The 21,867-nt window shown below is 42.2% G+C and overlaps 2 protein-coding genes across 4 annotated transcripts in view; one reads left to right on the top strand and one right to left on the bottom strand.

Moving 5' to 3' along the window:
• Positions 1 to 21,867, bottom strand: part of LOC132866040 (protein sprouty homolog 2-like) — a 32,705-nt gene that overhangs the window by 9,664 nt on the left and 1,174 nt on the right. The window contains exons 2-3 of one of the 2 annotated variants that reach the window (XM_060898599.1): positions 17,953 to 17,990; positions 17,459 to 17,518 (exon numbers count right to left, since the gene is read on the bottom strand). The exons of the other annotated variant lie outside the window; for it this stretch is intronic. The gene's annotated coding sequence lies outside the window, so the exon portion shown is untranslated. The remainder of the gene's footprint in view (positions 1 to 17,458; positions 17,519 to 17,952; positions 17,991 to 21,867) is intronic. 2 annotated transcript variants of the gene reach the window in all.
• LOC132866041 (uncharacterized) lies at positions 772 to 20,580 on the top strand. 2 transcript variants are annotated; one of them, XM_060898602.1, is made up of 2 exons: positions 772 to 4,725; positions 20,524 to 20,580. In XM_060898602.1, the coding sequence occupies exon 1, from the start codon at positions 1,838 to 1,840 to the stop codon at positions 2,837 to 2,839; it is 1,002 nt and encodes a 333-aa protein (XP_060754585.1). In that variant the 5' UTR covers positions 772 to 1,837; the 3' UTR covers positions 2,840 to 4,725; positions 20,524 to 20,580. The 2 variants fall into 2 exon arrangements, with proteins under 2 accessions (XP_060754585.1, XP_060754584.1); XM_060898601.1 differs by lacking the exon at positions 20,524 to 20,580 and adding an exon at positions 7,879 to 8,090 and having other exon boundaries at positions 772 to 7,790.

Here is a 21,867-nt window from a genome sequence, read left to right as displayed (position 1 = left end):
GATCCACAGGATGATGTGGGCCCAGACAACAGCATATCAAATGTGCCAAGTACAACATCTGCACACAGCTCACAAAAGTCATTGGTATCATGCACCTCTTCTGTCCACATTAAAGCTGAAGTTGACCTGGCAGCATTAATGGCACGACAAAAACTCATGCAGGACAAACACGCACTGGAGGAAGAAGAGGAGCAAATACGGAAACGTAAAGAGAGACTTAAGCTAGACAAAGAGATTGCAGCACATATGACTAAAGTGAGTGTGCTGAGGTCTGCAAGCCTGACTGGTGCAAAAAGCACTACCACAAAACAGTCTAATGCCATGAATTCATACCTCCGTAAAGCTCAAGGAAAACCAATGAAATTTAATGCTGATGTTGCCCCATTCATTCCTCGGACAATGGAACCACCAAAAAGGGATGCACGAGTCATAAACAGAAGTGGTGATCTAGCCACAAGGCCTAAAGTCAGAACAGCCACCTATGCTCATGTTCAGCTTCCCGCTTTAGAGCACCACACACACAAGTCTAATCCTCATGCCCATGTTCATTTACGAAGTGGGATCACACATAACACTGAAGGTCCTCTTGCCCATAGTGGTCAAAACAATGTTCTTGACATCATGAAAAAATAAAATGAAATAACAACCTTACTGATGCAACAACAGTAACTGTCATCCTTGCCTAAAAGAGACATTCAAGTCTTTGATGGTGATCCATTGTAATATCACTCTTTTATGAGAGCCTTTGAGAGTGGTGTTGAAAGCAAGTCTGATAGCTACAGTGATTGCCTGTATTTCCTTGAACAATTCACTTGAGGGTGCCCAAGGGAACTCATGAGAAGTTGCCTGCATATTGATTCTGAGAGGGGTTATGCTCAAGCAAAGGCCTTGCTACAAGAGCATTTTGGCAATGAGCAAAGGATTGTGGCTGCTTATATGGAGAAAGCTCTGTCATGGATTCCGATTAAGTCAGAGGACGTTACAGTCTCTTCCTCAGAAGTTGTTGCAATGTGATAAATGATGTGCAGTATATGTATGAACTGGATATGCCTGCTAATATGCTTACAATTGTGAAGAAGTTGCCCTACAGGCTAAGAGGTCGTTGGAGAACTGTAGCATGTGAAATACAAGAAAGGCATCAGGAAAGGGCTATATTCAGTGACATTGTTGATTTTATTGAAAGACAAGCAAGAATTTTAACAGACCCTGTGTTTGGGAATATTCAAGATACTCCACTAAGTAAAAGCCTGAACCGAACCACCTCAAAGCCCACACTGAGACCCAACAAAAGAAGTTTTGCCACAAATGTGAATACTATGGAAAGTGACACTGAAACAAGGGAACAGACACTAGATAGTGCCATACCTGCCAAAGTCTGTTTGTTTTGTGAAGCTGAACATACACTAGAGTCATGTCCCCAATTGAAGAAGAAGGCTCACAGAGGAAAGATTGCTTTCTTAAAGAAAAATGGTATTTGCTTTGCTGTTTGTGTATAGGACATATCAGTAAGGATTGTAGAAAGTGTCTGTCCTGTCAAGTATGTAGTTTGAAACACCCTTGCAGTGGATAGAGCTTTAGTGTCCAGTGGCCTTACTGGGGCTGGTGATCATGACTGTAAGCTTCCCATAGTGCCAGTCCAGATTAAGTCCAAGAAAAGCAATAAGACAGTGATTACATGCCTTCCTAGACCAAGGTAGCACTGCTGTTTTCTGCACTGTGAACTTGATGAATAAGCTTAATCTCTCAGGAAAGAGAACACATATCCTTTTACGTACTATGGGTCAAGAAAAGGTGTTGAATAGCTACGTGGGCACTGGGCTGGAAGTGGCAGGTTTAGATGGTGAACAGTTCTGTCAACTGTCCAGACACACAGGAAAGCATGCCAGTCAACCAAGGCAACATTCCATGTCAAAAGGATCTTCAGAGATGGCCTCACTTAAAACACGTCCACTTGCCAGAAACTGACTCAGGAATCAAACTGTTGATAGGTACAAATGTGCCAAAGGCTCTGGAGCCACTGGAAGTCATCTGCAGTGTAGATAATGGACCCTATGCAATCAAGACCATTCTTGGCTGGACTGTCAATGGACCACTGGGGGGAGACAGTGGTGAAGAACTTGTCATTGCAATGGTTAAGAGAGTCTCTGTTTTGAATCTTGATGACCTTTGGCAGCAGCAGTTTAAAATTAATTTTCCAGAATGCAGCCATGACAAACAACCTGGTCTGTCAAGAGAGGATCAAAACTTTATGAAGAGGGTCACAGATTCTGCTGAGCTTGTGGATGGCCATTATTGGATCGCTTTGCCTCTGGGAAATAGTCAAGTGAGCATGCCAAATAACAGAAAGGTCACAGAGCAGCCAGCCTTAAATCTGCAGAGAAGGTTCAAGAAAGATGCATCCTTCCAACAGCAGTATACAGCATTTATAGATGACATCGTCTACAAAGGATATGCAGAACAAGTTCCCTCAGAAGAACTGGCCTGCTGTGATGGGATATTGTGGTATATACCACACCACAGTGTTTACCATCCACAGAAAGGGACGCTCCATGCGGTGTTCTATTATGGAGCAACTTTGCGGTCAGTGTCTCTCAATGCTCAGCTCTTGCAGGGACGAGATCTCACAAGCTCACTGATTGGAGTTATGACCAGGTTCAGAAAAGAACCAGTGGTGATCATGGCAGACATAGAGTCCATGTTTCATCAGGTGAGAGTACCAGGTGAAGATGCAGATTTGCTGAGGTTTCTCTGGTGGCCCAATGGGGACCTTACAAGAACTGGTGGACTTCAGAATGAAGGTACATCTCTTCGGTGCAACTTCATCACCAAGTGGTGCTAACTTTGCCCTGAGCAAACGTGCTGAAGACAATGCAGAGCAATTCAGCCAAGAAACAATCAACAAAGTGTTACATTGCTTTTATGCCAATGATTGTCTCATAGCAGTGGCTAGTGAGGCACAGGCTGTGAGGCTTTTTCATGATCTGGTGTCCATATGTTACAAAGGTGGCTTCAAATTGACCAAATGGATGAGCAATCAACATGCTGTGATGGATGAAATCCCAAAAGAGCAAAGGGCAAAGGACTTGAGGAACTGGGCTTTGGATCACGATATACTTCCTGTGGAGAGAGTTTTAGGGGTGCAATGGTGCATTCAATTTGACACCTTCAAGTTTAAGACTGTGGTGCCAGAAAGGCCTCTGAAAAGAAGAGGCATTCTCTCCATCATGAGTTCAATTTATGATCCTTTAGGAATTCTAAGTCCTTTCCTCCTCACCACTAAGATCATCCTGCAGCAGCTATGTAGGAAAGAACTTGGTTGGGACGATTCCATTCCATCATCAGCTGCCCAGGAATGAACACAGTGGCTAGAAGAACTCGGCCAACTGGAGCAATTTCAAGTTACAAGGTGCCTGAAACCACCAGACTTTGGAGAAGTCATTATGGCACAATTACATCGTTTTTCAGATGCATGTGAGGATGGCTATGGTGGTGTGACCTATCTGCTCTTGCAGAATGTGCATTCAGAGGTGCACAGTGCTTTTGTCATGGGAAAGTCCAGGGTAGCACCATTGAATTATGTGTCTATACCACGTTTGAAACTTACAGCTGCCATTATGGCAAGCCTCAGGGACACATTCTGGAAAAGAGAGTTGCATATGCAGTTTCAGTCATCAGTGTTTTGGAGTGATAGCACATCTGTACTTAAATACATCAAGAATGAAACTTCAAGGTTCCTTACATTTGTTGCTAACAGGGTCTCTGAAATTCTTAAAATATCTCAGGTATCTCAGTGGCGGTACATGAATACCACAAGCAATCCAGCAGAGGTTCATGAGCAAATGCATTCCTGAGGAATAAAACCTAGCTGTCAGGGCCTGAGTCTCTTTTGCATCCTGAACAGGACTAGCCTCTGAATCCAGATCAAATGAATGAACTCCCACCAGACAAGCCAGAGGTCAAGATGCATGTTACAGTGAATGCCCTGGACAGCTCAGTGGAAATGGACACTACCACCTGTTTAATCCATCATTTCTCCTCCTGGATTCGTTTAAGAAAGTCCGTAGCTTGGCTCCTCAGGTTCAAGAGCCTGCTTCTGTTGCTTTGCATGAAGAGGGAGCAGTTGAGCTCAAAGGAACAACAGGGGCTTTTCACAGAGTGTAGGGTGGAGGAGATCAAAGGCCATGCATTTAGTGGTCTGCTGACAGTGGACGAGTTAACAAGTGCTGAAATGGAGATAATCAAGTTTTGCCAGAGAGGATGGTTTTCTGATGAATTTGACAGTTTGCTGAGTGGCAGGGGTGTCAGTAAGAACAGCTCCATCTTCAAGCTTTCCCCTGTGTTGGACAACAGTGTTCTAAGAGTTGGTGGGCGATTAAGTAGGGCAGCTATGCCAGAAGAAGCAAAGCATCCTGTTATATTAGCCAAAGACCTCCACATCTCAAGCATTCTTCTTAGACACATACACAAAGAGGTGGGCCATGGTGGGTGTAATTATATGTTGTCAAGGTTACGTCAAATGTACTGGATAACAGGTGCTTCTACAGCCGTACAAAACATTCTGTCCAAGTGTGTTGTCTGTCGCAGGATGCAAGTCACCCCAGGGTGCCAGCAGATGGCAGACCTGCCTATGGATAGGGTCTTTCCAGAAGAACCTTCATTCACCAGGGTCGGAGTGGATTACTTCGGACCCTTTGAAGTCAAGAGCCGAAGGAGCGTGGTGAAGAGGTATGGAGTAATATTTACTTGCTTGGCTGTATGCACCGTCCATATTCAAGTAGTATCTTCTTTGGATACTGATTCTTTTATAAATGCACTATGATGCTTTATAGCAAGGCATGGCTAAGTCCTGGAACTGCGCTCTGATAATGGGACAAACTTTATTGGAGTGGAGCGTGAGCTCAGACAGGCTATTGAAGGTTGGAATCAGACCCAGATTAATGATATGTTTCTTCAGAAAAACATTAAGTGGGTCTTCAACCCCCCTACAGGTTCGCACCATGGGGGAGCTTGGGAAAGACTGATAAAGTCAGTACGTAAAGTCTTTAATTCCACCATGAGGTCACAGAATCTTGACAAAAAGGGTTTTCACACCATTCTCAGTGAAACAGAAACCATTATTAATGGTCAACCACTGACCAAGGTATCTACGGATCCTAATGATTTGGAAGCACTGACCCCTAATCATCTGTTGCTGTAGAAAATATTCCCATCCTTACCACCAAGGGAGTTTCAGAGAAATTACATTTATGCTCATCACCACTGGAAACAGGTCCAGTATATGTCAGACCTGTTCTGGAAGCGGTGGGTCCAGGAGTACCTGCCACAGTTGCAGGATCGGCAGAAGTGGTCCAGCACGAAGCGTAATTTCATAGTGGGGAACATAATTCTTATTGTGGATGAGATGGCGCCACGTAATTCCTGGGTCATGGGAAGGGGCAACCAAACCTTTCCAGACAGAAGAGGTCTAGTACGAAGGCTGCTTATTAAGACCAAGTCCAACTGTTTAGACAGGCCAATACCTAAGATCTGTCTTCCGCAAGAGGTGGAAGCCTGAAGAACTAGTTTGGTTTTTTTTTTGTTGTTTTGGGTTTTTTTTGACAGTTTGACAGTGACTGACAAACTTACTCACTGGACAGAAAGTGGTGGTAAAGATCACTATGACGGGCTAAGTGCTTGAACCTCTGGCCCAGACTTGACTTGTGCTTTGTGAAGAAAGAGGACAACACAGCCCCTTCGAACATACACAAAGACATTCACATGGTTTTATGATTTTAATGTTGTGATGTTGCATTTATTACAACTTAGTAATAATTAGGGGCTGGGATATAGTGGCCATATGCCATGTCCTGTGTAATTTGTCTGTGCCTCTGCACTGTTGCTTTTATTTTGGTGTTCGTGGGCCTGTAGGCAAATCACATGGGTATTGGTGTAGGAAATGAATGAATGGATATATACCTGGGCACCGATACGGTAGGATGGAGAGGGGGTGAGTAGGGAGAGCACATTTTTTGTTGACTGCTTGTACGCAAACTTACTGAAACTTAGAACTGCAATTAATAGCCTATTCTACATCCTTTGACTTATTTATTAACATCGCTACTTTACATAGAAGTACTTCATGGGTTAGGCTTGCGCCCTTGCTCTTTAAATACCAAAATTCCTCCAGATTCCTTGAATCGTTTAATCATATTATGTACTGTAGAGGGTGAAATATCTACAGTAAATCTTCTCATACCTTTCTTTGAGAAACATTGTTTTTAAACACTTCAATAATATTCTCATGCATTTGTTGACAAATTGGAGCTCCTCTGCCCATTTTGTACCTCAAAAACTCTGACTTTCCTGGATACTGATTTTGTACCAAATCATGACTCCAATTACCTGACATCACCTGCTTCAAATCACATCATTATTTTATTGTTTTACCTCAAAACTTTCCCTAAATTACCCCCCCACCTTTTTTTTTGAATGTGTTGCAGGCCTGAAATGCAGGACTAGATGTATGAAATGAAGTTGACCAGACAAAACATGAAATATCTTGGGTTCATACTGTCTGCAAGTCTACGTAAATTTAGAAATCACTGCTTTTTTATTTGCATTTTCCATACTGTTCCACCTTTTTCTGATTTAGCATTGTAAGATGTTATTGTACTAAAAACATTCAAACAGCAGCTGATCTTACTGATCTCAGACTGTCCTAATCAGTGTGGCCTAACACAGAAGTTTTCAACCTTTTTGGGGCTAAAGCGGGCGGCACGGTGGTGTAGTGGTTAGCACTGTCGCCTCACAGCAAGAAGGTTCCGGGTTCGAGCCCCGTGGCCGGCGAGGGCCTTTCTGTGTGGAGTTTGCATGTTCTCCCCGTGTCCACATGGGTTTCCTCCGGGTGCTCCGGTTTCCCCCACAGTCCAAAGACATGCAGGTTAGGTTAACTGGTGACTCTAAATTGACTATAGGTGTGAATGTGAGTGTGAATGGTTGTCTGTGTCTATGTGTCAGCCCTGTGATGACCTGGCGACTTGTCCAGGGTGTACCCCGCCTTTCGCCCGTAGTCAGCTGGGATAGGCTCCAGCTTGCCTGCGACCCTGTAGAACAGGATAAAGCGGCTACAGATAATAAGATGAGATGGGGCTAAAGCCTCACTCACAACCCACCGTAAGTGTTTTGGACACGCACGGATCGCATGGCTTGATAGCTCGCAGCCGTGCCACAGGGTCGTGGTGAACCCGGGGGAAAGTTTGGGGGAGGAGTACGGGCAAAGTACTTGTCAAGTACAGGTGGCACACCTGACTTCCTCGAGGCGTGGGAAAAATTGTGCCTTTAGCCCGTGGAAAGCATATATCTGACGCATGTGATCAGTGCGTGTTCAGTGAGTGTGGAGTGTGTGAGACTTGCATTTTACCAGTTTCCTGCGCTATGAGTTTGGGCCACACTTGTGAAGCATGTGTGACGCATGTGATTAGCATGTTACAATTACTCATAACTTGCGTGTGACGCAAGCCAGGAGTGGGTATAAAACCAGCATGTCTGCAGCATTCTGCATCTGTCTTTTGACTGAAGAACACTAGATATTTTGTGGGAAAAATGTAAAAATTTTCAGTTTAAAGTTTAGGAAATTGGACCCAAGAAGAAGCGACCAAAAGTGAAGTAACCCAGCCTGAAACAGCAGAGGGGGAGGAGGAGAAAGAATTTGATGATGATGGTAGCAGCACTGGCAAGCCCTGCATGGACAGGAAGAAGTATGCCTTCAAGCCGGCAGAAGGCACAGCACCCCGCCAGAGGTATTTTCACAGGTAAATACACAAGCTTTAAACATTCATTTCAGTATCCATATGCTTATGTAATTAATATTATATATGCTCATTTTCATGTATGTTTCAGCTAACGATGCCCAGAAGTGAGGACACTGCAATCCCATCATCACTGTCAGGCCATTGTGCCATGCTCAGTGATGAGGACAAGGACATCCTGACACCCCGTCCCACCACTCAGCAGGAGTAGGAGCAAGAAAGTAGCTCAGAGTCAGAGTCAAAGTGTGTTTCAGTGCTCAAACTGTTGAGCTATTTAGTTGGGATTTTTTACAATGTAATAAAATGCGTTATTCCCTTATACTCATGTTTTATTATTTGACATTTGCATGGTAAATTAACATATACTCAAATAAAAACAGCAAATGAGGTGGACTTCTTCCTTTCTACAATGCTATACGCTACATGATCAGTTGCTTGGTTCCTCCCCAATATATATATACCCAGAGTCTTGCCCCTCATGTCGCGTGCAGGTCGTGTGTGCTGCATGCACACCACACATAGGGGTAGAAAGTGAGATGTACTTCTGTCTTGCAGGCCACACAAATAGCAAGTGTGGAATACTTGTGTAGTACTTCTGAGGCACGTCACTCATACAATGACCGTGCGTCGCTCATGCGTCTTACTGTCATCGCAAAAAGCCCCTACTCGCCGTGCTGCTGACTTGGTTCAGGTGTACAAAAGGAGTACAGGTCCCATACGTAGTGTATGCGTTCTTGATTTGTCGCAAGACCCATAGAATTTGCATGTGTAGGACCAAAAGTCTCCACAGGCAGTCTGCGACCTTCTACGGTGCTGAACACAAGCAAGTGTCACACAAGTCTCAAGCACGGTTTTGCCAGATTTTTTATCGTCGACCACCCATAGCAGCATGTATGGCGGGTTGTGAGCGAGGCTTAAGGTACATCAAAGGTCAAACCAGAATATCAAGGCAAACCAACTTAAAATTGGTTATCGATCATAAAGAATCAATTCTGTCAACTCAAAATGTAAAAGTTGGTGACTGTGATTACATGACATATCCTAGCATCAGTGTTGATAGGTAGTGAACTAATGTGGCGAGTGTGCATGTAAGAAGGTGTTGCTAAATGGAGATCTCAGCTTCTCATGAAATCTGTACATCACAAGGATCTAGGAGAAGCTTTTTATTTTAGGACATGATGTATGCCTATCATGAATACTGGCCAGAAGTGATCAATTACTGCAGGAGTCTCAGCCATGGTGGCTTGTTGCTATTTAGCCCCTAACACTCTCTAAGCTTAAACATTAACAGTCCTATGAGCCTTGCAACATGGAACTGACAACAATTAGAGAGACTACATTTTCCAGTCACTAAAATCCTTCTCCCTTGACCTAATTTTATTTTTGAAATCAAACTGAGAATGGGACTAAGAGCCATTTAGATTTAAAAAAAATAAAAATAAAAATTGTAACTAAGTGACTACCAACAAACGTTTTTAATTAAGAAGCAGTGTCATGTATTTAAAAATACTATTTCATGACTCTGTATAAAAAGCACTGGGCTCCTCAAAATTCATTTTGCCTCATGACACACAAGTGTGCCATGGTACATCAGGTGAGAACCACTGGCCTAACATTCTAATGAGCACGTTTAATTGGCAGCCTTCATTCTGAGACTCCATCTGAGACACCACTCAACCTCCATGTAGCAACCAGCTAATTACAGACTGACACAGTAGCGATGCTTGCTATGTCAGCTTTCCCTGGCTAATGTCTTTCACTTGCTAGTTAATCTTTCACTCAGTAGGTTATCTTCACTTATTATGTTACATTTCACTCATTAGAATATCTTTCACTCATTAGGTTACCTTTTCATTTGCTATGTTATCTTTCACTCTTTAGGTTATATTTCACACTCTAGATCATCTTTCACTCCCTAGTTTATCTTTTACTCATTAGGTTATCTTTCATCCTTTAGGTTATCATTCACTTGCTACTTTGCCTTTCATTTGCTAGTTTATCTTTCACTTGTTATGTGATCTTTCACACGTTAGATAATCTTTCACTCTCGATGTTATCCTTCACTCACTAGCTTACTTCTCACCCACTAATTAATTTTAATAAGGCTTATCACAACTGTAACACTAGATTTAATAGTAATATCCAAAAAATAGTAGCCAATAGAAACTGGGGCTTGTGGATATATACAAATTTTACTGCAGATGATTGGAACAAGTTAGATAAGTCCTTGAGGGAAATGACATCATTAAGAAAGTTTAAAAAAGGCCTCTGCAAAGTAGTTTTCCAGTATGTTCTGGTAAGATAGTCTCTCTCTCTGTTTTAAAAATAAATAAATAAATAAATAACCTTTATCTTCTATATATACACTTTATCTTTATATATATATATATATATATATATATATATATATATACACAGTGGTGCTTGAAATTTTGTGAACCCTTTAGAATTTTCTATATTTCTGCATAAATATGACCTAAAACATCATCAGATTTTCACACAAGTCCTAAAAGTAGATAAAGAGAACCCAGTTAAACAAATGAGACAAAAATATTATACTTGGTCATTTATTTATTGAGGAAAATGATCCAATATTACATATCTGTGAGTGGCAAAAGTATGTGAACCTCTAGGATTAGCAGTTAATTTAAAGGTGAAATTAGAGTCAGGTGTTTTCCATCAATGGGATGACAATCAGGTGTGAGTGGGCACCCTGTTTTATTTAAAGAACAGGGATCTATCAAAGTCTGATCTTCACAACACATGTTTGTGGAAGTGTATCATGGCATGAACAAAGAAGATTTCTGAGGACCTCAGAAAAAGCGTTGTTGATGCTCATCAGGCTGGAAAAGGTTACAAAACCATCTCTAAAGAGTTTGGACTCCACCAATCCACAGTCAGACAGATTGTGTACAAATGGAGGAGATTCAAGACCATTGTTACCCTCCCTAGGAGTGGTGGACCAACAAAGATCACTCCAAGAGCAAGGCGTGTAATAGTCGGCGAGGTCACAAAGGACCCCAAGGTAACTTCTAAGCAACTGAAGGCCTCTCTCACATTGGCTAATGTTAATATTTGTGAGTCCACCATCAGGAGAACACTGAACAACAATGGTGTGCATGGCAGGGTTGCAAGGAGAAAGCCACTGCTCTCCAAAAAGAACATTGCTGCTCGTCTGCAGTTTGCTAAAGATCACGTGGACAAGCCAGAAAGCTATTGGAAAAAATTTTGTGGACGGATGAGAACAAAATAGAACTTTTTGGTTTAAATGAGAAGCTTTATGTTTGGAGAAAGGAAAACACTGCATTCCAGCATAAGAACCTTATCCCATCTGTGAAACATGGTGGTGGTAGTGTCATGGTTTGGGCCTGTTTTGCTGCATCTGGGCCAGGACAGCTTGCCATCATTGATGGAACAATGAATTCTGAATTATACCAGCGAATTCTAAAGGAAAATGTCAGGACATCTGTCCATGAACTGAATCTCAAGAGAAGGTGGGTCATGCAGCAAGACAACGACCCTAAGCACACAAGTCGCTCGCCTAAAGAATGGTTAAAGAAGAATAAAGTTAATGTTTTGGAATGGCCAAGTCAAAGTCCTGACCTTAATCCGATGGAAATGTTGTGGAAGGACCTGAAGCGAGCAGTTCATGTGAGGAAACCCACCAACATCCCAGAGTTGAAGCTGTTCTGTACGGAGGAATGGGCTAAAATTCCTCCAAGCCGGTGTGCAGGACTGATCAACAGTTACCGCAAACGTTTAGTTGCAGTTATTGCTGCACAAGGGGGTCAGACCAGCTACTGAAAGCAAAGGTTCACATACTTTTGCCACTCACAGGTATGTAATATTGGATCATTTTCCTCAATAAATAAATGACCAAGTATAATATTTTTGTCTCATTTGTTTAACTGGGTTCTCTTTATCTACTTTTAGGACTTGTGTGAAAATCTGATGATGTTTTAGGTCATATTTATGCAGAAATATAGAAAATTCTAAAGGGTTCACAAACTTTCAAGCACCACTGTGTGTGTGTATATATATATATATATATATATATATATATATATATATATATATATATATATATATATATATATATATATATATATATGTGGGGGGGGGCGTGATTTCATTAATCTTTGAAATCTAAATTAATCCTTTTTTAGCTTACTGTACTTCAGTTGTAGAATTTTCTTTTCAGTGCTCTCTAATCTGTTGACTTAATTGGTCGGACCTGTGTTCTTTACTTTTATTCACAGTTACACTTTATTTTGTGGGTTGATGTAAACCGCTCTACTAACTTGTGTCTTTTTCATATTTTATATTGTATCATTTTTATGTTTTTAATTTATTTATATTTTTGAGGACCCTTCTGTAAATCACTCTGTGATGGTATTCTCAATAAAGATTATTACTATTATTACAACCCTGATTCGACCCCTACCAGTTCGCATATCGCACGAACAGATCCACAGAGGATGCCATCGCCGTAGCTCTACACTCTGTACTGAACCACCTGGAGCAGCAGCAGAGCTACGTCCGCATACTCTTTGTGGATTACAGTTCTGCTTTCAACACAATAATCCCGGACATCCTTATCAGTAAACTGGACACTCTCGGCCTCCCCCCTCTCACATATGCCTGGATAAAGGACTCTCTTACCAACCGGCCACAGACTGTGAGACTTGGCCCCCACTTCTCCTCCACCCGCACGTTGAGCACCGGCTCTCCACAGGGCTGTGTGCTGAGCCCCCTCCTGTACTGCCTCTACACACATGACTGTAGTCCGACCCACAACAACAACAACCTTATCGTCAAGTTTGCTGACGACACCACAGTGGTCGGACTCATCTCAAAGGGAGACGAGGCAGCCTACAGAGAGGAGGTCCTGAAGTTGGCAGCCTGGTGTTCAGAAAATAACCTCGCTCTGAACACCAAGAAAACCAAAGAGCTTATTGTTGACTTCAGGAAGCACAGCACCGACCTAGCCCCCCTCTACATCAACAACGAGTATGCGGAGAGGGTCCACACCTTCCGGTTTCTTGGCGTCCTCATCTCTGCCGACATCTCCTGGTCAGTAAACATTACAGCAGTCATTAAGAAGGCTCAGCAGCGGCTACACTTCCTGAGAGTCCTCAGGAAGTACAACCTAAACTCCAACCTGCTGCTGACCTTCTACCGCTCATCCATCGAGAGCCTGCTGACGTACTGTATTACAGTATGGTACGGCAGCTGCATTGCTGTAGACAGGGAGAGGCTCCAGAGGGTAGTTAAGGCAGCACAGAAGATCATTGGCTGCCCTCTCCCCTCCCTGATGGACATTTACACCTCCCGCTGCCTTAGCAGAGCTAAGAACATTATCAAGGACAGCTCCCACCCTGGCTTTGATCTGTTCGACCTGTTGCCCTCAGGGAGGCGCTACAGGTGCATCAGGACAAAGACAAATCAATTCAAAAACAGCTTCTTTCCAAAAGCCATAACCGCCCTGAACTCGGATATGCTCTGACTTTATAGTCTATTTATTTTACTATGTGACTCTCTTCGTGCAATAATTTATAATGTGCAGTACTTTATAAGGTGACTCTCTCTGTGCAATACTTTTATAATGTGCAATACCTCACTCCATAATGTGAAACGCAACACATTCACCTCAGGACTGTGCATCTTACACACAACACATACACCTCAGGACTGTGCACCTTACACACAACACATACACCTCAAGTCTGTGCACCTTACCTTACCTTGTAATACTTTATAATGCATAACATTTTATTTTATAATGTGACTCTCTCATGCAATAATTTATAATGTGCAATACTTTATAACGTGACTCTCTCTGTGCAATACTTTATAATGTGCAATGAGCAATACCTCACTCCATAATGTGGAACACAACACATACACCTCAGGACTGTGCACCTTACCCCCCTTACACCCTCCCCCCCCCTTTTTTTTCCTCTCTTTCTCTCTCTCTACACGCTGTTTGCACTGTTATTGGAGATGCTTTAATCTCATTGTACATGTGTATAGTGACAATAAAGGCATTCTATTCTATTCTAAATTGTAAATAAAAACGGAATGCAATGATGTGGAAGTTTCAAAATTCCATATTTTATTCAGAATAGAACATAGATGACATATCAAATGTTTAAACTGAGAAAATGTAACATTTAAAGAGAAAAACTAGGTGACTTTAAATTTCATGACAACAACACATCTCAAAAAAGTTGGGACAAAGCCATGTTTACCACTGTGAGACATCCCCTTTTCTCTTTACAACAGTCTGTAAATGTCTGGGGACTGAGGAGACAAGTTGCTCAATTTTAGGGATAGGAATGTTAACCCATTCTTGTCTAATGCAGGATTCTAGTTGCTCAACTGTCTTAGGTCTTTTTTGTCGTATCTTCCGTTTTATGATGCGCCAAATGTTTTCTATGGGTGAAAGATCTGGACTGCAGGCTGGCCAGTTCAGTACCCGGACCCTTCTTCTACGCAGCCATGATGCTGTAATTGATGCAGTATGTGGTTTGGCACTGTCATGTTGGAAAATGCAAGGTCTTCCCTGAAAGAGACGTCGTCTGGATGGGAGCATATGTTCCTCTAGAACCTGGATATACCTTTCAGCATTGATGGTGTCTTTCCAGATGTGTAAGCTTCCCATGCCACACGCACTAATGCAACCCCATACCATCAGAGATGCAGGCTTCTGAACTGAGCGCTGATAACAACTTGGGTCATCCTTCTCCTCTTTAGTCCAAATGACACGGCGTCCCTGATTTCCATAAAGAACTTCAAATTTTGATTCGTCTGACCATAGAACAGTTTTCCACTTTGCCACAGTCCATTTTAAATGAGCCTTGGCCCGGAGAAGACGTCTGCGCTTCTGGATCATGTTTAGATACGGCTTCTTCTTTGAACTATAGAGTTTTAGCTGGCAACGGCGGATGGCACGGTGAATTGTGTTCACAGATAATGTTCTCTGGAAATATTCCTGAGCCCATTTTGTGATTTCCAATACAGAAGCATGCCTGTATGTGATGCAGTGCCGTCTAAGGGCCCGAAGATCACGGGCACCCAGTATGGTTTTCCGGCCTTGACCCTTACGCGCAGAGAGTCTTCCAGATTCTCTGAATCTTTTGATGATATTATGCACTGTAGATGATGATATGTTCAAACTCTTTGCAATTTTACACTGTCGAACTCCTTTCTGATATTGCTCCACTATTTGTCGGTGCAGAATTAGGGGGATTGGTGATCCTCTTCCCATCTTCACTTCTGAGAGCCGCTGCCACTTCAAGATGCTCTTTTTATACCCAGTCATGTTAATGAGCTATTGCCAATTGACCTAATGAGTTGCAATTTGGTCCTCCAGCTGTTCCTTTTTTGTACCTTTAACTTTTCCAGCCTCTTATTGCCCCTGTCCCAACTTTTTTGAGATGTGTTGCTGTCATGAAATTTCAAATGAGCCAATATTTGGCATGACATTTCAAAATGTCTCACTTTTGACATTTGATATGTTGTCTATGTTCTATTGTGAATACAATATCAGTTTTTGAGATTTGTAAATTATTGCATTCCGTTTTTATTTACAATTTGTACTTTGTCCCAACTTTTTTGGAATCGGGGTTGTAATTTCACTTTCTAGGTTAGTTATTACTTGCTTGATTACCTTTCACTCATTACATTATCTTTCACTTGCTTGGTTTGCTATTGCTCACTAAGGGTGTACTCACACTAGGGGATCCATACCGCACCTGAGCGCACTGGACCACCAAATCCAATTAACTGAACTAGCTTGATCACTGCATACTGCACCCAGGTGTGGTTCATTTGGACTGCTTGGAAGAGGCCTGCTTGAGTGTGGTTCAGTTGGGCTTGTGTAATGTGATCTCTAACTGCACAGAACTCGAATGCTAGAGTGTGCACTTTTCCATTGGAGAATAATTGGAGAATATTTGGGTTGATCATGGATCTGATTTTCCCCTTTTTGATGAATGCAAATTGGAGTGAGTAAGCTGCATCGAGATGGCATAAGTGCACTTGGGACTGGAACATACAGCAGATTGTGAGCGTAGGCCAACAGGGGAGTGGAGAGATGAGACAATTGCCTTCAGGAGTGGTACTAGCCAGTTGGTCTGAGTGTGAGTACACCCTAAGTTATCTATCACTTGCAATTTTACCTTTCACTCACTAGCTAACCTGTCACTCACTATTTTACATTTGCTTTTTAGGTTAGCTAGCTACCACTTGTTTGGGTACCTTCCATTTGTTGGGTTATCTTTCATTCTCTAAATTATCTTTCACTCATTAGGTTAGCTTTCTCTCACTAGGTTAGTTTTCACTTGGTAGTTTACTTGTCAGGGCGGCACAGTGGTGTAGTGGTTAGTGCTATTGCCTCACAGCAAGAAGGTTCTAGGTTTGAGCTCATTGGCTGATGGGGGCCTTTCTGTGTAGAGTTTGTATGTTCTCCCTGTGTTTGCATAGGTTTCCTCTGGGTGCTCCGGTTTCCCCCACAGTCCAAAGACATGCAGGTTAGGCTTACTGGTGACTTTAAATTGACTGTAGGTGTGAATGGTTGTTTGTCTCTATTAGCCCTTTTCCACCAAATCAGTTCCAGGGCTGGATTGGGGCCAGTGCATAGTTTGGAACCAGGTTTTCTGTTTCCACTCTGTTTTCTGGCTCTGGGCCAGAAAAACCGGTTCCAGGGTAGCACCAGCTCTTTCCTGGGCTAGAGGAAAGAACTGCTTACGTCAGCAGGAGGAGTTGTTAAGCCCAACAACAATAGCAAGACCGCAAGAGGGCACCATTTTTAAATGAGCGACGAGATATCATGGATGCAGTAAAGCAGCAGTCATCCATTATTGTTGTTGTTGTTGCTGCTTCTTCTTCTTCTCCGTGTTGTTGTTGCTTCGATGTTCGCACCAAGGTTTATGCAAACGCAGCGACGTAACTGACGTATACAGTGACGTAATGACGTGGCTCCCCTTAGCACCCCGAGCTATGGAAAAGCAAACTGGTTCTCAGCTGGTTTGCAAGTTGAACGAGCTGTGAACCAGCACCAGCACTGGCCCCGAACCAGCCCTGGAACTGATTTGGTGGAAAAGGGGTATATGTGTCAGCCCTGTGATGACCTGGCTGGGATAGGCTCCAGCTTGCCTGCAACCCTGCACAAGATAAGTGGTGATGGATGGAGTTTACTTGTCATTCACTAGATTAACTTTCACTCACTTGATTAGTGGTCATTCACTACCCTGCTCAGATTAGAAGGGAAAGTTGAAATGTATGAGCTTTGATAAAAGCTGTGGGTGGGAAAAAAACATGAGCTGTTCCTTCTATTAGAATGTGGACAAAGGAACTAATGGCATGTCTAGCTTTGTATAGACTAATATATATTGTTAAAAAGAAAGACAAGAACTTTGCTCAATTGTGGAGTCCTTACATGAACTTTTTGAATACTCATGATTTTGAATTGTGATTCATCTGAAACTTTCTGTAATTTATGCACTGCTGTGATTTTTTTTTGCCAGATTGAGGGATAATATATTCATTTCCTTTCTTAAAATGCTCATGTTTGTTGTTAATATGTAAATCTAAATTTAAAAAAAGTTAAAAAAAAAAACAAAAAACATGAGCTGTTTGAACATGTGAAACTCTGCACAGATAGTTACCTGAGTGCAGGACTAAACCCTGGCTGCTGGAGTTATGAGATGAGGATATCTGCTGTACCACTGTGAAATCATATAATAATCATCATTATTCATTTATATGTTTGGAAAACAGACAGAAAAACATACAGAGAAAAACACACACGGACAGTCAAACAGAGATAAATAGGCAGACAGACAGAGAGGCAGATAGACACAAAGACAGTCAGGCAGACACAGAGAGAGGTAGACAGACAAAGTCAGACAGACAAACAGTCACACAGAAAAACAGTTGGACACTCAGTCAGGCAAACAGAGACTGAAAGAGAGACAGACAGTTTGTCAGACAGACAGATATAAAGACAGACAGGTAGTCAGTGAGACAGAGAGACAGTCAGCTAGACAGTCAAACACAGACAGACAAATAGACAGAGAAATATACTGTTAGACAGAGAGATACACAGATAGTCAGTCAAACAGAGAGACAAATAGCTTCTACTGTGATGATGATGACACACAGTTGTATGTTTCAACAAAGCCAGATGAGAGGCACCAGCTGAAAAAAAAAAAAGGGGGAATGTGTAAAGCATATTAGACATTGGATGCTTATTAACTTCCTTCTATTTAATACTGACAAAACAGAAGTACTTGTACTAGGGCCATATGCAGTTAGAAGTAAGCATTCTGGTTACATAGTAACTCTGGATGGCCCTTCTGTTTCCTCATGTGCAACAGTAAAAGACCTTGTATACTTGTAAAATGCAAAATGTATACTGTTCTTAACCATTAGGTGACACCAGTCATACACAACAACCTGTGTTTTCTCTCCCTCTCTTCCCCTCCCTCTCTGTCTCTCCCTCTGCCTGTCTCTCACTGTCAAGTTACATGTTGATCCTGAAACACCAGTGATCCTGACTGCAGGTGCTGACCTGCTGACCTTGCTCTTTGGACCTGCGTGATCCATCCTGATGCCCTACATCTGGCTGGAGTCTCATTGTGTCGCTCCCGTGGAGGATGGCCCCATATGAACAGTCTAAAGACAGACTGAGATGATGGCTCTGGACACTTACAGTTTTGTGATGATGGATGAGGACTACAATTGCCATGATAATTTTAGCTCATATATTTAAAGTCTTTCTTTTTTTTAAAGCTGCTTTGCAACAATGTCTGTTGTTAAAAGCGCAATACAGATAAACTGATTTAACTTAACTTGACCTTGGTGTGATTATTCACTCCAGTCTTTCATTTGAAGCTCATGTAGATAATATTACTCGGATAGCCTTCTTTCATCTCAGAAATATTGCTAAAATAAGAAATGTAATGTCACTACATGTTGCAGGAAAAAAAATAGTTCATGCCTTTGTTACCTCTAGGTTGGTTTATTGTAATGTCTTACTGTCTGGTAGGGGTGTGCAAAAATATCGATACGGCGATATATCGCGATACTTTGTCTTCCGATTCAATATCGATACTCAAAATTTGAATATCGATATTTTTTCAAATAATAAAATCATGTTTCAGATGGGTTGTAACTCCAGTACGACTTCCGCACCTCCGCTCCGCGAGGTGTCGCTGTGCCGCTACCTCACTGCAAGGCACTCTTCGTCTTCTCTTTTTTCCCCGGCGGTTGCAGTGAGGAAAAAAAACAGGCAAGCATGGCTGTTAACATAAACCTAGAGACGCCGCCGAACTTTAAGGCAGATGTTTGGAGGCACTTTGGATTCCAAAGGAAAGGAGAAAAAAAAACAGTGAGCCGGACAAAGAGAATGCACTCTGCAAAACCTGTTTCGCTCCAATTAAATTAAGATGCTCCAATTAAGATGCCCACTGCACTTTTCAATGTGTTTCAGACAGTGTGTTGTTCCTTTAAAATAAGCACAAGTTAAATGTTCTCAGGTATATGTTCTCAAGTTTACAAAGAACAAATTGATATTAGTGTTAGCACTGAAATGTATGTGCAGTCTGCAGTGCAAGTTTTAAGTTTTCATAAAACAATTTGATTTTGCTTGTTAAGCAGCACTGATGTGTCCATGCTTACAGAAAAGTTGATAATACTAGCACAGAAATGGGAGTTTTCTGTATGTTGTAGTGAAGCAACTCTTGGTTTTGCCAGCAGTGGAATAGAGACAAATATATGTCTGGCAAGAGTGTGTAGTTATGTATGTGAAATGTAATTTTACAGTGGTCAATAAATTCTGATTTTCTTCAGTGACACAGATATCGTGATGTGGTTGAAATTTCTTGCAATATATAGATTATCGCAGAATCGCTGTACCGTGATATTATCGTTATCGTGGGCAAAATATCGCCATAGTATCGTATCGTGAGGTATCTGGTGATACCCAGCCCTACTGTCTGGATGTTCTAGTAGGTGCATAAACAAGCTCCAGTTAGTCCAAAATGCAGCAGCAAGAGTCCTTACTAGAACTAGAAGATATGACTACATCACCCCTATCTTATCCACACTGCACTGGCTCCCAATCAAAGTTTGCACTGATTATAAAATACTACTATTGACCTATAAATCACTGAATGCTCTGGTGCCACAGTACCTGAACAAACTTCTGGTCATTTAAGACCCACCACACCTACTTAGATCAAAAGGTGCAGGCTATTTGTTGGTACTTCAGGTAGTGAAGGCTACAGCAGGGGGCAGAGTCTTTTCTTACAAAGCCCCACATTTATGGAATAGCCTTCCAAGTAATGTTCAGGAGTGAAACACAGTGTAAGTGTCTCAGTCTAGGCTCAAAACATATTTGTTTAGTCAGGCTTTTTGTTAATAGTATTTTATTACATGAAGAATCAGGTGTGGACAAAATAAAGTATTTTGCTAAACTGGGATGTTTGGATTTTATCACTCCCCATTCTGATGTGTTCACTCAGGTTTGTTGAGGGTGGAGTGGCTGGCCGCTTTATGTCCCAGGGTGCCCTCATGTCTGTGTTACCTTCTGGCTCTCCCTTTTACTTATGCTGTCATAGTTAGCATTGCCAGAGTGCCTGCTTGCACTCAGTGCCCAATGTACACTGTTCTTAACCATTAAGTGGCAATGGGCATACCTAACAATCTCTCTCTCTCTCTGTCTGTCAAGCTACAGATGCCACTTCTGAGACACCAGTGATGCTGACTTCTCATGCTCTCTATAATGCATGATTCATCCTGATGCCCTACTTCTCGCTGGAGGTCTCATCACTTTACTCCTGCAAGGATGGCCATATGTACAGCCTCTGATCTATCCTGTTGCCATACTTCTGGTTGGAGTTCTCACTACTTTGCTCTTGTGAAGGATGGCCCCATATGTATAGCCTAAAGATACATTTAGAAGATGGCTTTGGACAATTAATACAAACAGTTTTGCTATGATGGCTTAGGACTACAATTGCCATGATAACTTTGGGACTGCAGTTGTCATGAACAGCATTGCACTCAAGTCTCCATCAATAAACAGTTGATAGCTTCAACAAAATAGACCTTATTTCAAAACTATAATTAATATCCTGGTTACACAGTTGTACTTTTTGACCATATAGAACACACTTATAGAAAAGAGTTATTTGTTATTATGATATCTGTAATCACTCAAATGAGGATGGTTCCCTTTTCAGTCTGATTCCTCTCAAGGTTTCTTCCTCATGGAGTCTCAGGGAGTTTTTCTTGCCAACGTTGCCTCAGGCTTGCTCATTAGGGAGAAATTCATGTTTAAAATTTATATTTTCTTTGTAAAGCTTATTTGTAACACTGTTAAAAGCACTATGGAAATAAAAGTGACTTGACAAACAAGCAGACAGAGAGGCAGACGGTCAAAAGGTCCACTGGAACGTAAAACAAGTTTTGCTACATGTGAAAAATCCATCCATCCATTATCTGTAGCTGCTTATCCTGTCCTACAGGGTCACAGGAGCCTATCCCAGCTGACTATGGGCGAGAGGCAGGGTACACCCTGGACAAGTCACCAGGTCATCACAGGGCTAACACATAGACACAGACACAGAGGTGATTCTAGAGTCTGTTGTGGGCCCAAGCAAAAATTTCCAGGGGGCCCTTCTGACCAGTGTTCATCACCAATATGTTATAAATAATCTGACACCAACGAAAAATGTATGAAACCATCTCATCTCATCTCATCATCTCTAGCTGCTTTATCCTGTTCTACAGGGTCACAGGCAAGCTGGAGCCTATCCCAGCTGACTACGGGCGAAAGGCGGGGTACACCCTGGACAAGTCGCCAGGTCATCACAGGGCTGACACATAGACACAGACAACCATTCACACTCACACCTACGGTCAATTTAGAGTCACCAGTTAACCTAACCTGCATGTCTTTGGACTGTGGGGGAAACCGGAGCACCCGGAGGAAACCCATGCGGACATGGGGAGAACATGCAAACTCCACACAGAAAGGCCCTCGCCGGCCACGGGGCTCGAACCCGGACCT

The sequence above is a fragment of the Neoarius graeffei genome, chromosome 18, assembly GCF_027579695.1.
Source record: "Neoarius graeffei isolate fNeoGra1 chromosome 18, fNeoGra1.pri, whole genome shotgun sequence".
Lineage (NCBI taxonomy): Eukaryota > Metazoa > Chordata > Actinopteri > Siluriformes > Ariidae > Neoarius > Neoarius graeffei.
Note: the sequence above shows the minus strand (reverse complement) of the source record. Positions and strands in the feature narration are given on the sequence as shown.